Here is a 16,370-nt window from a genome sequence, read left to right as displayed (position 1 = left end):
TCAAGCACGGCAGCCCAGCCCTCGGCACAGCAAGTAGCTACAATGCATTGGGACAGACGCAGGGCAGGCAGTGGCCTCGAATCGATTCCATCTCTTCTCAATCTTTCGGCCCAAAGCATATACCACTGGTGCAATGAGCATTGTTCGTAGGAGCCCAAACTTAGCCAGCTCAGCTCGTGGTTCGGATGGCCGCTTTCAGGCGAGTGCAAGCCGGATGAAGCACTATTAAGCTTCCTTGACCCCAATGGTAAGCATCCGTGGCTTGACATCGCGGGGGTGATTTAGGACAGTATGCAGCGAAGATTCACCCACGGGGGCGTTTTTAGGAGCTAATAAGCGGTTGCGTACAGCTCAGCCTCGATTTCAACTCACAACGTCGTCAGAGCAACCTCCACTGGCGTCTTATTGCCCTGTAGCCTGTCACATCAATCCCTTTGCTCGCAGTACGGCCTCCGGGCTACTCCAAGAACCCTCGTAACTCTGATGCGAGGCAAGGAATCTCAGCGCCTTTTCCCGAATCTGAGGTTGGCGGCAGTTGGCTGCAACGTAGTAGAGAGGGGCGACCCAACCTAAGTCGATCGAGAAGCGGGAGGTATAGATACTGAAGAGTCTTTCAGCAACATTGACCATGCGTCCAAAAGCGTCTGTTTCGTCCTTCGTGTCGCCGGGCTCTGCGTCCGGATACATGTTTGGGAGCATGACTGTCGCAGCGATGTACAGCAGCCAGAGAACGATGGCGGAGGCTTGGACATGACCTGTGAGCGTTTCTCGAGTAGTGTATGCGTGGAAATATTCAGCCCACTGGCTAAGTAGAGTCTCATACTTTTTGTGCTCCTTCAATGACTTGGATGTCCTCATTCTGAGCAACTCTCTCCTCTCTGGTATGAGGTAAACCTGGCCCAGGAGGTTGCAGAGGCTATCTCTGGCGTGATGTAGGCTCTGAAATGGCTCGATGGTGGTATTGGTCGCCTGCAAGGTATTCCACGGCAGGGACCAATCCGGTACGGTGCCCGCCTGGAGGGCCAGTCTTGTGTAGAAAGGGGCCAGCTTGTTCCGGATAAGGTGTCCGGCTGGGGACCAGTAAGATGGGCCTCCCGCAGTTTGTGTCTGCCACTGCTGCAGGATCTCAAGGCCAGCCCTCAGATGGACAGAGGCTGATTTCGGGTCACCGCGCAGCCACTCGAAGCCAGTACAGAGGATGCAGCAGACCAAAGTGACCTCCAGTTTCCTCCATCCTTGCTCGGCGATGTGGCCTTGCAGGAGAGTGACGGCCTTCGCGTACAGGTAGCCTGTGTCGTTCCCTACTGCTCCGTGCTCGGCTTGCTTCGGGCTGCGGCATCCTTGTTCAAATTTCCGATGCAGGGAGCCCAGAGCGATCGTGACATAGAGGACGCAATTGTCCGACGTCCCAAGCTGTAGAACCAATCGACTCCAAAATTGGTCTTCAAGATAGCCCCCGAAATGGTGGGCGGTCTGGTGCTGAAAATAAGACAAGTGAGAGTGTTCATTGCTGTCAATATGAGGATTCACCGAGGGCGAACGCGGCACCAGGACCTTAGCCAAAGCAGATGCTGCGGGTAGAGTGCGTCCACCCCCAGCTGCGGCATCTGCGTCCGGGTGGATGTCGATTGGGTAGCCCTCGCATTTGCGACCAGTGCTGGTACACCTGGTGCAGGATGGCTTGGTCAAATCACACCGGATACGGCGGATTCGGCAGACCCTGCACCCACGCTTCGAGCGTGAGTGTTTGGCCCTCTTTGGTCTGTCAGAAGGCTCCGAATCTTCTCTCATGGCGAAGCTTGTCAGAGCGCTGACCGAACAGGCAGCAAACATGACTGTACGGCCCAGTAGCGTGCTCAAGAGAGCCTAGAAGATCAGGTTCTGGGTGTTTGCTGGACGGGGGCCTAGGAGTGGAAGTCAGCCATATCCTACTTGATCCATCAGTTCATTCTTTGCCGGAGGTTTCCGATCAGTCGCTGTCAAGTGTGATGAAGAATCTGCCCCGTGGGAGGCTCTGCTGTCAACCTGGAAGATAGAGTAGTGAGCGAATGGATCTTGGGCCACCCCCGCCGGTCCCCCACATCGCTGTCTGTTCATTGGTCAGTATGCGATCGGACCAATAGGCGTTCACGGGGGCACCACCGCCTGCAAACGGGATATCAGGCGCTGAATACACTACCCAAAGAGTCCGCGCTCGACACCATCAACCGAAATAGCATCTTGGCGTTGTGTCTTGAGGCTCGAACACTAGCATTGGACCGGTCGTCTATGCTGCCACAGGCGACGACCATGTCTGCCGCGTAGGTCCCGCCGAGGCTGTGAATGGCCTCCCATAGCGCTATATAAGAGGCATGTCTCTCTCGGTCGACAGTATGGTAGTCCCGAGCCACGTACTATCCATCGGTCGGGCTGCTGCAATCGAGCCAGATTTGCTTGAGGTGACACGACTCGATCATGATCGCATATAATCTCGGTGGCAATGCCTTCTTCTGCGCCTGGCATGCTCTGCTCACCATTACTCAATCTGCCCTGGCCATCCGGTACCAGACATGGGGTTTCAGTTTCGCAATGTGCTGCGGGACCATTCTGGAAGTTCTTGGTTATGTCGCCCGCATCCTACAACACCACGGGGAGGACGCCTTCGTCATGTGAGCGATCCCCCCCAAACGCTTGTCCAGCTCCCGCCACTGACCATGCTGTAGGGACGTTGTCTGCATTACGATCGCCCCCGCATTCTTCTCCGCCGCCGTGTACCTAAGTCTTGCAAGAATCGTCACCGTCTATGGCGAACGATTCTCACGTATCAAACAACGGACATACACGATTACCTTCATGATAGCGGACTTTGTATGTCTGTTGCTGCAGGCCAGCGGAGGAGGCACCACGCAGAGTGACGATCCAGAAGTGAGAGACACCGGTCTCCGCCTCATACAGGCCGGTCTCGCCGCACACCTGGCGGCAATGACTGCCTTCATCGTCCTGGCAACTGATTTCGGGTGGCATACGCGTAAGGGACGTGGGGGGTGGAATCCAGACTTCGCCCATCTGCACCAGTCGCGGTTATGGAAGAGGTACCTGATCGGTAAGCTAGTAACGTTACGCTCTGCATGCTGGGACAGACACTGATTAACTCAGCTCTGACGACGGGCACCGTCTGCATCTGGATCCGCACCGCCTTCCGGGTGGTGGAGCTCAGCCAGGGCTTCTCTAGTACCATCGCACAGAACGAGCCAGCCTTCTTCGTGCTCGAGAGCAGCATGATTTTGATCGGTGCTACTGCACTAACAGTGCTGCATCCCGGACTCGGCTTCCGAGGTCGGTGGACGAACGCGAACTTCACACTGAGGGGCACAAAAGTCAAAGAAAGCCGGGGGCAGTTGGTTGAGCTGAGAAGTCAGAAGCCATAGCAGCACTGATTGCGTGTTTTCTGCTGGTACAATAGGAGAGAGACATTACTTCCACTGCCCAACAAGGCCTTCCGGCGCCTGTCCTAGAACAGGGTCACTCTCAGGCTTGGGTACAGCCCATACTTTCTGCCATTCTGTCAGATCGAGAGATAAAGTGGTAGTCATCAAGAACATAGAGGGCGGAGAGCGGACTGGTACGGCACTCGCAACACCAACAAAGAAAGGTACACTCACCTCATACGCCCCCTCATCCTCGCCACCCTTCGCAAAATCCCACTCCCCGCCTCCAACAGGATACGCGCCAATCATGGTAAAGCCATCGAGCTGTATACTACCCAACGCCTCCCTCGCATTCCCCGCCTCAATCCCATGCCCATCCCCCGGCGTCAGCAACTTGAACTCCCCCGGCGTCGTGTCGAAGGTCTTATGCGCCGTGCCCGCCGGCAAGATAAAGACGTCCCCTTTCTGGGCGGGCACCTCGACGCCGCCGGATTCACGAGCGGGGCCGTGCGTCGAGGCCGAGAGGTCGGCTGAGGTGTCGGCGACGCCGAAGCGGATGGTGGCGCGGCCAGAGAGGACGACCATGCATTCGTGGGCGCGGGAGTGGTACTGTGATTCTCGGGGCGGGTGGGTCAGTGAGGCGAATTGGGGTGGGCGATGTGAGTGTGTGTATGGATTGAATAGGCTGAGTGGCGAAGATGTGCACGAGTGCGGGCTGTTATGTATACGTACGTGTGAGCGCTGGGAAGGGCCGTAGCGAAAAATCCATTGCGTTTTCCACCCATTCTTGGTGAAGGTGTCGTGGACGCCGGGGGCGTTGCAGTCGAGGTCTTGGAGGAGGCCGGGGTAGTGGAGCAGTGGTTGTGGCGAGTTGGGGATGAGTGCTGTAGGGGGGAGGTTGTATTTCTTGACTTCGACCATGGCTGCGTGAAGTGGATGAGGGCGTAGAGTATGTAGTTGCGGCGGCACCGATGTTGGTATGGCGGAGTATGGGTCTTGTAAGATATGCCAGCCAAGTATACACAGGGCGTGTTGGTTTGAATGAAGGCTGGCGACAAGTCTGGTCTGGCCCTCGGCCGTTGAAAAGAGAAGCTGCTCGCCTTCATGGGCCACCGTAGTCAGGCAGTGAATAGCCGGGCTCGTCTGGTTCTACCACGAGTCGGACAGCTTGGGTGCAGTAGTATGTTCGCGGCGTCACGTTCCTTGATCACTATAAGATCGCTAGGGGAGAGAAAGAAAATTGTGTGTAGAAAGGTTCCGTGGTGATAACCACACACAGAAATGGTTGTCAGGCTCTCCACAGCACTAGCTCATTGATCATAGAGTGCAGGTGATGCAGCAGTCTTTCCCCTGGTCAACTACAGACCAAGTGGATTCTGAGCGGTCTGCTTGCTCTCATCACCGGCCTTAGCACCTCCACTTCCACTATCTGCCTTGCCAGTCACGCCCGTAACCTTGTCGCCGCCAGCCTTGACGGTGTTGCCGAGCCCTGATGTGACGCCGCCCAAGGTATCGCCGACGCCTTTACCGACGCCGCCTACTGTGTTGCCGACGGTGTCGGTCACGCCGCCGACGGCCGACCCTACAGTCTCGCCAATGCCACCTAGAATTCCTCAGGCTCAAGTCAGCATGGCCTGGTAAAACTGGACAGAGTCGGGTTGCTAAAATGGGGTGACATACCTCCGGACTTCTTTTGCTCCTGGTTCGACATGTTGATTGAGTGAGGATGATTTGTCTTCGGTATAGTGTGTTCTTCTGTTGACAGTAGCAAGTAGTGGTAGTTCAGGCGGAAGTCAAAATGTGGCTTGATACTTATACCCCGTCGCGGTAGCATCACATCATCACCGAGAAAGCCTGAGGCTTGCGTGCTGGAGGTGTGGCTTGACGTCAACGGATCAGGGATGCGTGGCCCGACTGGCCCCCTCAAATGCTGCAGCAGACAGCGATGCAATGCCCCTCAGACGATTCGCCTACCCTGGTTCCAATCAAGCCTTGAAAGAATGCAATCAACCAATTGCTGCCTCGTTAGAGGAGCACACGTTCTCCAGGAGGACGAATCAAGCGTCATCAGCAGCGCCTGGCACGGTCTACAACCCGCCGCCCAAGAGGATACAAGGACCAGGGACATGGAACACGAGCAGCAAACTTGAAAGTTGAAGTCAAAGCCACGAATCGAGAACGTGGTGGACGATCTGTGGCGGGGCCGATGACCCCTCTCACCATCAATAGAAGGGTACAGCGTGATGTCATGCCTTGGCAGGGAGGCATTGCAGTGTTTGACTATTCAATTGTGGTTATATACAAAGCATGGGTGAAAGACGATGCAAGACGAATGACTCCGAACCCAGCGCCTTGCCGATACTAATGCCCCCGAGATCATCATGTCGTATGCTACGTTCCTGTAATGCAAGCCTACTGTGTACAATGGACTCATAGCTCACTGTTCCACTCTTCCTCACCACCCACCATTGTTGGTGCAATAGATTCGCCAAAATCACCACCGTCATCATCATCCAGACAAATGAGGCCAAAGAACGCAGGATGTTTGCAGCTCCATCTCGAGCTCGAGGACGAGGCTGTGCTAGTAGCAACGCCAGTCGAATCCGGCGCCGAAGTGATAGGAAAGCTCGACGTCGAAGTGTGGTGATGCCTATCTCTGCAGCCGAAAAAGAGCCCCGGGGTCTCACACGTCTCATGGTCGTCTGTGTGCTTTGCGGTCGATGATGTAGATGTAGGTGTAGGATCCTTGCATCCCCACCAACCGGGATGATCGCACGAGGTGGATGAAGTCGAAGGCGTCGATGTTGTGGTTGTCGTAGTGGTCGTGCCTGTTGCGGGGATGGTGGTCGTCGTGATCGTGGTGTTTTCTTCTTGATTGCAACCAAACCATCCCGGTGAGATGCATGTCGTTGTGGTATAGGTGGTGGTTACTACTGGCTGAGTGGTTGTCGTCTCATCGAGGCAGCCCCACCAACCAGGTGTTTTGCAGGTTGACGTCCTCGTTCGTGTATTTGACGTGGTGCTTGTCGTGGTAGTGGTCGTGCTGTCCGAGCCATTACTCTCGAAGTACTTCCAATTGAAGCAATCTCGACATTCGTCGTCTGGTACACATTTCGGCACGGTCTTATACTTCCGGAACACGTTATCGATGACATTGTGGATCTTGTGGTTTCCAATACCGACTCGCCAATTTAAATCCGTAACTGTATCGTAGACGCACTGCAGACCACTATGGCACTGCGATTCCATGGCGTAGCCTCCCAGTGTACAAGTCGAAGTTGCACCATTGCACGTTCCCATGAAGACTGGGTCAGCGGTGTGCCCGATATGTACCGACCCTGTATAATGCCGTCGATAGGCTTTGTTGGGATCACCAGTTGGAGGACGTGGAAGACCGAGACGCTTGGCGGCAAGATCATCCCCTGGTGCTTCATACGTGACAACGGGTACTCCGAAAGTCATGCCCAGCAGACTGCTGACTGCGCCCCCCAACGAATGCCCAACGATCCACACCTGGGAGTCTGGATATATCTTGGTGACGTTGGTGTATAGATCGATGGAGGCGCGATAGTACCGGTTTTCACGGCGGAGAGCTTGCCCCAGGCAGGTCGAGTTACAGGTGTAGGTGCTTGTATAACAATCGCAAACTTGTCGCCAGAAATACTGCCCCCCTGATCCACAGCAACAGCTGAAGAAGAGGTTGTCGTTTAATTTGTCCCTTGTCGTGGTCCCATCGCCATCAAAAACCGCCGGAGACGTTCCCTTCAGGCTGAGCACGATTGTTTTATTGCCTTCGTCGGCGAAGATGTACCCTCGTAGTCCATCTCCTTGCCAGCCGAAGCTTGTGGAATCATTGTATCCGTTTGTAACATTCTCCCATTCGCCCTGGTATGGCTCCGGCACGTATGCATTTGCCGCCATCACAGCCAGGTTGATGACCGTATCCTTGCTTGTGACATCGGGTGCGGAGACCTCGTCGATCGTCCATTGGGAAGCATCCAATGCCGCTGGCTGGCCGGTCAGACGAGCTTCTGCAAGATGCTGCTCAATGCGGGCGGGCTGCCGGTCTACAAGACGTTCGATCGGTGTTGTCCTTGAGCGTGCCGCGATTCTGGCGAAAGGTATCACCTCGCCCGCGTTAGGGTGTACATCGGCCCGGACATGGAGATTTGGGTCTTGATAAGTGCCCCGGTGATAGATGTGGCGTAGCGTAAAATCGTGAGTTTCAGGTTCGAGCGGAATGGGTGAGGGAATCCACGGCTCTATCGCAGGTGCCTGCTCGATGGCGGCAACTGACGTCGCGAAGAAAGTGAGGAGCGACAGAGCGGTCACACGTCTGCTCGACGGACATTGATTTGTGTGCTTTCTCCTGTGTTTCATCGCTGATGGCACTCGACAGCACGGCAGTATACAAAAGGAAAGAGAGACAGAGATGACAGAGAGATGTAGTGCTCATGTGAACCGGACGACTTGAGGCGGGAGTTGTTGACATCATTGCATGTGATTGGTCCACCTGCCCCGTGCCTGACTAGCAACGACAATCCGCCCTCGAATGCCACCACGCGTCCTCTTCCAAGACCTCCGCCTGACGCTCCGATTGTGATCAAATCGAATCAGGCTACCGCTCATCTGTTGCTGATGTAAGGCCAGGCACCGTTTTGCGAGCCCATAATTGCCGGACAATCTGTGCTCACCTAAAACACGCTGAAACATGGGCCTCGCATATGTATAAAGCATTCCTTAGCGATACAGAGGCTCCCACTGCTTCAAGCTCTTCAGTGTACACCTAAGCCTGTGAAAACATGTCGAGAACCGCTTCGAGTGGTTCTGTCAAGAACAGACCCTCACCTCTTTCCTCCAAATCCTTTGCGAGATATGAACCGCCCTCCCCCGGAAGGACTCGTGCGAGCACGGTGGCTTCTCCAGTTTCGCTCAAGTCACCGAAGAAGGACCAAGGTAGAGAAGATGTATTTGAGAAGCAGGAAGAAACAGAGGACGAGGCTTTGAGCCCAGCCATCGGCAAGACCAATAGTCTCCCGGATAAGTTCGATGAACTGCCTATCGAGCTCGCCAGCTTGACCGATCGCTTTGTCGAGTCCTTGAGTGCCAAAATCTACAATGAGCCTCCGACCGCCGACCAACTATCTGAACTGTTCCAAGAGTTCTACATTCGAGCCTCTGGCAGTGTCTCCACACACATCGCGACCCTCATGTCGAGGCTGAATCGGGATCTAGCCACGGGAAAGAAGCCTCAACCACTAGCATCTAAAAAAAGCGCCGACTCACTAGCCCCTCCAAAAGGGGGCGCACAGCAGATGTTGACTGCATCTGAAGTGACCGAGAAGAGGAAAGCTAGGCGGTTACTGGAGTACAAGCGCATTCTGCTCGAAGAGGCCGTGGAACGGCGTGCGTGTGAGAAAGTGTATGAGAAGATATGGCGGCACAAAAGCTCTTTAGACGAGGTACGGGATGAGAAGCTCCGATCAAAAACAGCTGCGCTGGCATTGGTCGGTATTGGCCTCAGAGATCTAGGCGTTGAAATGGACGACAAGAGCACCTGCTCTATCGAAGACTTGCAAGAGTCCCTAGCCCCGGCCAGAGAAGGTCTGGCCAGAATGAACGAAGAACAATATCCCCTGGGGAAGTTGCAGCACCTCACAACTGCCCATAAAGCGATAGTTGATGCCCTGTCCACCATAATGCCATCCTCGTCCTCCGCCGACGAGATCCTCCCAACCCTCATCTACACCCTCATCTCTTCGCCACTAGAAGGCATCAACATCATCAGCAACCTCAACTTCATCCAGCGCTTCCGGACCGCAAGCAAGATCGACGGAGAAGCAGCCTACTGCATGACCAATTTGGAGGCCGCCATCAGCTTTCTCGAGAATGTCGATCTGGCGAGCCTTCGGGCCGATGAGCAACCCGAGGGCCCCAAGAAGACCAGCAGCAGTCAGGCCGGAACACCACAAGATGAGCTGCCAGAACCCTTTCCCAAGATGGCATTGACCATGCCATCGCCGACCGACCCTCTGACTTCCACAACCACCTCTTCAGCTACTGGTACTCCTGCTGATCCAGCTACTTCAAAGCCCTCTGTTACACTCGCCAAAGCACTCCCACCGCCACGACATCAAAGAACCCTGTCTGACCTGTTGCAACCGATCTCTAATGCTCCGACTGCGGTGCGCTCTACTGCTGAAGAGTCCATCAAAACCATTTCATCCACTCTCGACAATAGCTTCAAAGTTCTGTTTGGCAAGCTACGTGAGCGCTCTGTCGATTCTCCTACGGCCGAAGTGATCGTACCAAAGACTTTGGACGAAGCCCGGGAACTCGTTTCCAGGCCTTTGACTCCGACCGAGGACGACACAGCGATCAGTGAAACCAGCTCCATTGCAGGCGATAGTATCTCCGGCGCCTCGAATGCAAAGCTCAGTTCCACAGAAGAAAAGGTGCTGGGGCTTTTTGGCGGTCGCCGCCGTGGTGCTTCCATCATCCGAGACCGCTCTGCCGATAGCCAGCGTAGCAATGCCAGCAGCAACACACCCTCCCTCTCGAATAGCGCAAACAGGAAGGTCGCTTTTGCAGCTACCGGCTCCTCCACCGAACTACCCACTACCGGAGGCGCCGCCACGCCGCAGGACAAGAGCAAGAGCTCGGCCAACCAGACCCCCGTTGCCGCAACCAACAACAATACCAATCCGCTCGACTCCGTCAAGAATTTCGGATCCAGCATCAACCCTTTAAATAATATCTCCTCAGCCTTCGGCGGCGCATTCCGGAGCTTCGGCCGCCAGAACACTCCGCCTCCTGGCAGCCTGCCCTCGCCGCGTAGCACCCAGCTAGCGCGCACCACCAGCAGCGAGAAATCCCTGCCGCCACCCGATCCGTCCGCCGAAGAAGCCAGTCTCCGCGCCCCCACGCTGGACGAGACGGCACAGATCCGCGCGGAGCCGCCCCGGCAGAAATTCATGGCGCTCGAGGACGCGGCGGAACTGCGCGTTGGGGAGATTCAGGAATTGCTGCGCGACTATCAGCGTTTGGGCCGCGTGCTGGAGAACTTGAGGATTATTGGCGAAGAAGAGCAGGAGGCGGCGGTGGCGGCGGCGGCGGCGAGTGGTGACGGCGGTGGCAGTACTGGGACCGGCAGCGGCACCGAGGCTAATAGCTGAACGAGGGCAGCGCCGCAGACTGTGACATGACGGTGGACCAGATTTTCGCAAGATCAGTCCCGGGCAGGGTAGCTTCCTCGCCATACTAGAGGGCGAAGTACTCAGATAGATGTGGGGCCGACCGGTCACCAGCGACCAACGACCCAGCTCTGGAGCGGAGCAGGAGCGGCCTTGCCATCACCACTGCCATAGATCAGAGACGATGGTATTTGGACCCCAGGAATCTAGGTGGACAGGGGCCACTATGCATCAATTGCACTTCCCCATATACACAGACACATACGCACACTTTCATGCTTCTGCCCATCAAGAAGAGTCTTTCGTTCCAATTACAGTACAGCACAGGGGGATTCGCCTATCTCTACGTCCCTCTATCTTGCAGAGTAGAGCAGGGCCTCGCCATGCCATGCTATGCCATGCCATGCCATCATATCGTCGTCATATACAGAATCATATCACATTTCATGGTGAGCGGGTACTTCCACTTCCCTCTGGCGCCCTCCGACCCTTCTTCGTGTCTTTGTTGCTCGCCCACGCTTCTCGGTCTTTCCATCACCTTGCATTTCGATCTCGCACGCACAGCAGGACGGTTCGGTGACTGGCGCATTGTTTCTGCCGACTACGCAGCTTTAGGCCGCGGACTCGCTCGGCCCTCAATCAACTGATTCCCACCCTTCCTCAGCTCACTCAGCTCCCCGTCCAGATCGGCGCTTCTGAGCTCCACCTGTCTCTGCCGTTTCTTCGCCTCCAACTCATACCTCAACGCCACTTTCCTCCTCGCCAATCGTTGCTCCATCAGGGTCTTCAAGCTATCGCCAAACTTTTCTACAAACCATTGGCCGACCTCTACATTCTCGGCATCCGTGAGAGAGCGGAACAGGGCTTTCTGGGTCTCAGCATTCATCTGATTGAGGCTGGCAAGGCGTGAAGCGAGGTTGATAGGGTTTCCGGTAGAGTTCACGGCTGCTTTGGGCGCAGGAGTGCGAGGATCAGACAGAAAGGGGGTAGCGTCTAGATCGGCGTATGCCATTGTCGCGAGTTTCTCGTGGTCGTAGTCGATTTGTTCCAGAGATCGTTTCTTCGCGGTCGTGCCTTGAGTTTGAGGCCGGGGTTGCGGTTGCTCGTCCTCAGAGGAATCTTGTGACTCTGCAACTTTCGACACTGCTGCGGTCGGCTGTGCCACAGATCGCGAAGTGCTACCCAACTCCGGATGGGCCTGGTTGTCCCGGAACTCCTCCAAGTGCTCCTTTGCGTACCCCTGGAGGCGTGCCAGATCTTCCTGTGCCTGATGGTGGGTTTGCATCGGCTCAGTTATTGGAGAGCTTGTCCGTTCACGTTTCTGATTATGCTCGGGTACTTGGACGACGACTTTTTTATGAGTAGCTTTCGTACCGTTCTTGTTGGCGGGCTCGCGTACAGGGGGTGGCTTCGACGGAGTTTCGTCCCTCCGACACTGCTGGAGCTGCAGATCGACTCTATCGTTGGCGTTGAACAGAACAGAGGTCGAGTCATCATTATGGACACTATCAGCATGTTCAGAGTCCTCGATATCGAAGTCCATCTCGCTGTGTGAAGCGTGCCCGTACGTGGTTTGAAAGAACTGCCTCGCATCGGCAAGTTCACCCGGTCGAAGTGTGCGACCTATCTCATGCATGACTATCATCACCGTTAACTTCGATTGATTTCGCTGCGAGCAACTAGCCCGGTGCAAATACACACCATCGTTACCACCGGATTGGCCCCGCCAAATGGTCGTAGGATCTTGGAGAGGGCCCTGTTCATCTTCGCCATAATCTTCCCAGTACCGCGGGTCGAAAGTTGCAGAGGTGTCATCGCCGATGTCTTCGCGAGAGTCGTGTCTAGCCTGCCTACACGTCAGCGTGAAATGTCAAACTTGGTGAAGAGTGAATACATTGTGCCCGAAAGGGTTTCCCCGCTGTTGCAGACTGCCGGATTTTCCCGGCGTTCGCAGGTGTCGGTCTTGTATACTACTATCGGAGCTCTGTGATGTCTGGTGCTTCATTGGCGGCGCCTGCTGAGCGCGCGTTGTGTCCGGTACGGGGAGCTTCATGTCCATCGCCGCTAGGTTTGAGCGGTTCTGATGAGTACTAGATGAAGCTCCTGTGTTGTGTGACACAGCAGTAGTGGTTGCCTTGCGAGGCTCAGACCCTACGCGAATCAAGCCACGCTGCGTCAATGCAGTGTTGTACCCGGTTTGCCGATCTGGACGTTCGTCATAGAAGCCGTAGATTGACCTCGCAGGCGTTTGACTTTTAGACGGAGCCATGCTAGCCAGCGGTGGCTGCTCTTTCATAGCTGCGAGTGGTCGGTGATGGTTCGTGGACGCATCCTGGGAATACGTGGGGGTTTTGTCATGAGGTGAGGCCGGTTGAGCATAGATGCGTCGGTTTTCACCATTGAGTGGCATAACGTGCGTGGCACAGCCTAGCGAGGCTAGGCGAGGCGAGGCGATCCAGAGCCAGAAAGTGAAGCTGTCTTCTAAGAACGACCCAGAAATGTTACGAGAGAAGAGAGAAGCATGAAGAGCAAATGAGGGGGAAGTGAAGCGCAGGAAGTCGCGACGGCCGACGCGCCTTTCTTTTGCGGGGAAGGAAAGCGCGTCAGGAAAACACGTGACATCAGGCAGTGAAGCGTTAAGCACCGTACGGTGCATCAGAAGTAAGAGACAAGACATCTGATGATACAGAGTAGACAAGCTACTCAGTTCTGATGCTACACAAAATTTTGTCGTCACTCATGAGAAGAGCTGGGGTCTCTCCCTGTGCCAAACAGTATAGAACTAATCCCCGGGCAATAGGATCCCTGCTCAATTACTGGGTTCCGTAGGCCCCGGACTTGGTCTTCTTCTTTCGTCCCTCAGAGCTCTCTCCATCGGCGTCACTTGCCGGATCCTCGCCAAACGCATCTTCGTGAGCCCGGCGCTTGGGCCGGCGCCAAGGTGCCATGGTGGGTGCTCGCTGACAGAAAAGTTAGCAATTGCTTAAGATTGAGCAGTGGGTAGACATGTTCACGTACCTTCCATACAACCTCGTCGTCGCTGCTGGTAGATGATTCTGCTAAGCCGCCGGGCTGTCCGGGGTGTCTCTCTCCAGTTGGATAGCCCATGCCAGGGTATGGTCGATGTCTACTCCCCGAGAAGCCATTATACTCTTCATAAAGATCTTGAGTCGCATTCGGATCCCACACAGGTAGACCACCAGGCGGAGTTGCGTCATCAGTGGGCTTGCCCTTACCGTAGTCGGCTAACGAGCCGTTGATGCCCGTCAGTGACCAAGCAAAGACCGCCACATCGCGGATGGCAGCCATAAAGCCGGCCTCCGCAGGGGTCTGCATTGCTGGGAAGGATACAGTAGGCATCGGCGCTGTCTGGTCCATATGATGTGGCATAACAGGCTCTGGAGCCCATGGCGACGCATACATGCCGTTCTCGTACTGAGAAGAAACTGTGTCACCGAGCAGTTCGGGCACCAGTGGATGGGCTTTCCTGAGGATCACAACCAGACCGTCCGATGTGCAAGAGATGACGGCTTCGAGTTCGACTCCTTGATTGTCATCAGGAGTGGTGTTGGTGGATGTAGAATTTGAGGATGTTAATTCGGGCGGGTCAAAGATGGCTTCGTGAGCAGCCCGAGCAGCCTGAGCATCTTGACCCATGCTTTGATCAGACGAGGAACGTCCAGCGACTTCCTCCGGTAATCTTCTGTGTCCATTAACGCCATCAGACTCCGGCGCGGGACCAGGTCCGGAGCCGTTGCCGGTCAGGCGTGGCACCGAGTCTGAGGAGTGGACCCCATCGACAAGAGTGGCACCACCATTTGGCTGAGGAGTGACCGAATCTCGCATACTCACGCTCGAGCGCGATCCCGGAATTGCCACTCCGCCATCCTCGTCCTCATCACTTTCTGACATGTCAGATACGGCCACGGAGTGTGTTCGAGAGGGATTCTGCATTGGATTGCGGTAGCGGAAACGCAGGTATGCGATCGAATCGTTGGCTTTGGCGCTCTCCAGGCACTTGACTGACTCCTGGAGGCAAACCTCCTCGATGCAGTAGTAGAAGCTCTTGCCGTTGATCTGGTCCGGTTCGAGCCCAAGGACATCACGGACGCCGGATGTGGCGTACATGACGGGACATGTGCGTGTGAATCGATTGAGAAACAGAGCGGCTCGAGGCTCCCTCTCGTGCGGCTCGGGCATCTGCGTGAACTTGCTGGAGAGATATGACAACATGTGGTAACGTGGGTCTCGTGGCGAGGAAGAGAAGATCCGGCGAACATTGTGTGAGTCTGCCTTTCGCCCTAGTTGATGGTCAGCGTGGTCAAACAACTCGACAGGGCGTGCGCACGTTGAGCCTTGGGCCCGCTTTGGTAGACTGAAGTACATCCGATGAGGACATCGTGGACAACGGTGAAGACGCATTCGCAGCCCACCCATGATCCATCCTTGTGTTTGATGCGACAATAATTCAGAGATGCTGCCTTGTCATGTGCGATGCCCCGGTCATGGACTTCCTTGGCAAAGGGAATCTCCTGGGGATGGAAGTATTCCCAGCATGATTTGCCACGCACTTCTTGGGGCGTATAGCCCAAGATGTACTCGACGCTGTCGGAACAGAATTTGATGCGAGCATCTAGTGACAGGTCTGCAATGGTTCAGTACGAATACGAATGTTGGGGTGAGGGGCGGCGCTGACCGTGAATAGTAATAAACACTGTTTCCATGTTGAGGAATACAAATCGGCAATTGAGGCCTAAAAGCCCTTATGGTCCGAGCTGTCCTAAAAGACGCTGTAGAGACTGAGGCAGCATGAGGAGCAGCGCGGGCTTTTTGAAGATCCGAAAAGCCCAGGGCCGGCGAGCTGGTGGACCAGGAAATATCAAGATCCCAGGTCAAGGTGGGACGAAGCCACAAGGTCTGTGGACGTGTGTGAAGCCCGGCTAAGACACTGATTGCCTTGAAGAGGCTCGATAGCTGGCGGGGAAGCTGGATAACACTGCAGCTAATCCATGTTTAGTCGCTTCACAGACGAGAATGGCTGAGGCTGTTCTGGGCTGGAGACAGGAAGAGTGGGAAACCAAGTTCGTAACGAAGTAATAGCGCAGCTCAGTGGCTCGCTTCCAACACGAACAACCGCGCGCGCCTACCCGGTACTAGACGTGCGCGCCCGTGCGTGATGCTTACTCTGAGTGTGCAATCGGCGATGTGTCCGACAGGCTTGTTGGGTTTTCTTCACAGGCTTTGCTCCGAATTCTTAAGCAGCAAATCGTAGAAGGCCTCGGTGGCGTCAAGTAGGCTTCTGCTAAAAAATGAAACTGCTACCGCGGCACCAGAGCGGTGGCGTCGGTGCCGGCTTGAGTGTCGTCGATCAAGAGCCGATTACGTCAAGGCTGGGCCGCTCGCACACAGAAAGACAGAATCATTTGGCTAGCTACCAGCCTACCGGCCGCCCGGCTGCTAGGCGTGCGGAAAAGTCGACGATTGTTGGGGCGAGCAGACCCCGGCTCACGGCTCTTCGATGCCATGGGCGCAGTCCCAAGCCTATCCGGTCGTTCGCCAGCGTCCACAGACTCTGGCACTTCAAACTTTCGGGGGTTTCTTTCCTTGGGTTGCGCCATAACTGGAGCCGTCGGCGGATGGTGCAGAGGCGTTGCAGGACATCCTAGGCCCAACCGCTAACGGCGTGCTCCTCAATGCCAGGTACTTCCACTGCCACCGCTCGTGTGACGTGACCCATCGAAAGCGACTGAACCAAGGGCCCCTTTCTCGT

General features: G+C 55.5%; 7 protein-coding genes across 7 annotated transcripts; 2 read left to right on the top strand and 5 right to left on the bottom strand.

The window, feature by feature from the left end:
* Positions 1–420: 420 nt before the first annotated feature.
* Positions 421–1,791, bottom strand: HMPREF1541_02145 (uncharacterized protein; the record flags this gene model as incomplete). Its single annotated transcript, XM_008716501.1, has 1 exon — positions 421–1,791. One exon carries the CDS (start codon positions 1,789–1,791, stop codon positions 421–423), a length of 1,371 nt encoding a protein of 456 aa, XP_008714723.1.
* A 663-nt stretch (positions 1,792–2,454) lies between these two features.
* On the top strand, positions 2,455–3,407 carry HMPREF1541_02144 (uncharacterized protein; the record flags this gene model as incomplete). The annotated part of the gene is made up of 3 exons (XM_008716500.1): positions 2,455–2,648; positions 2,703–3,082; positions 3,136–3,407. 3 exons carry the CDS (start codon positions 2,455–2,457, stop codon positions 3,405–3,407), a joined length of 846 nt encoding a protein of 281 aa, XP_008714722.1.
* Positions 3,408–3,452: 45 nt separating this feature from the next.
* Positions 3,453–4,328, bottom strand: HMPREF1541_02143 (uncharacterized protein; the record flags this gene model as incomplete). Its single annotated transcript, XM_008716499.1, has 3 exons — positions 3,453–3,533; positions 3,642–4,016; positions 4,140–4,328. The coding sequence occupies 3 exons, from the start codon at positions 4,326–4,328 to the stop codon at positions 3,453–3,455; spliced, it is 645 nt and encodes a 214-aa protein (XP_008714721.1).
* Positions 4,329–5,837: 1,509 nt separating this feature from the next.
* Positions 5,838–7,787, bottom strand: HMPREF1541_02142 (uncharacterized protein; the record flags this gene model as incomplete). Its single annotated transcript, XM_008716498.1, has 1 exon — positions 5,838–7,787. One exon carries the CDS (start codon positions 7,785–7,787, stop codon positions 5,838–5,840), a length of 1,950 nt encoding a protein of 649 aa, XP_008714720.1.
* A 422-nt stretch (positions 7,788–8,209) lies between these two features.
* Positions 8,210–10,582, top strand: HMPREF1541_02141 (uncharacterized protein; the record flags this gene model as incomplete). The annotated part of the gene is made up of 1 exon (XM_008716497.1): positions 8,210–10,582. One exon carries the CDS (start codon positions 8,210–8,212, stop codon positions 10,580–10,582), a length of 2,373 nt encoding a protein of 790 aa, XP_008714719.1.
* A 619-nt stretch (positions 10,583–11,201) lies between these two features.
* HMPREF1541_02140 (uncharacterized protein) lies at positions 11,202–12,143 on the bottom strand (the record flags this gene model as incomplete). Its single annotated transcript, XM_008716496.1, has 1 exon — positions 11,202–12,143. The coding sequence occupies one exon, from the start codon at positions 12,141–12,143 to the stop codon at positions 11,202–11,204; it is 942 nt and encodes a 313-aa protein (XP_008714718.1).
* Positions 12,144–13,413: 1,270 nt separating this feature from the next.
* On the bottom strand, positions 13,414–15,324 carry HMPREF1541_02139 (uncharacterized protein; the record flags this gene model as incomplete). Its single annotated transcript, XM_008716495.1, has 4 exons — positions 13,414–13,560; positions 13,619–14,901; positions 14,949–15,245; positions 15,297–15,324. 4 exons carry the CDS (start codon positions 15,322–15,324, stop codon positions 13,414–13,416), a joined length of 1,755 nt encoding a protein of 584 aa, XP_008714717.1.
* Positions 15,325–16,370: the final 1,046 nt, after the last annotated feature.

Source organism: Cyphellophora europaea (assembly GCF_000365145.1).
Source record: "Cyphellophora europaea CBS 101466 unplaced genomic scaffold supercont1.2, whole genome shotgun sequence".
In the NCBI taxonomy this organism is placed as follows: domain Eukaryota; kingdom Fungi; phylum Ascomycota; class Eurotiomycetes; order Chaetothyriales; family Cyphellophoraceae; genus Cyphellophora; species Cyphellophora europaea.
This window is presented reverse-complemented; position numbering and strand designations above follow the sequence as displayed.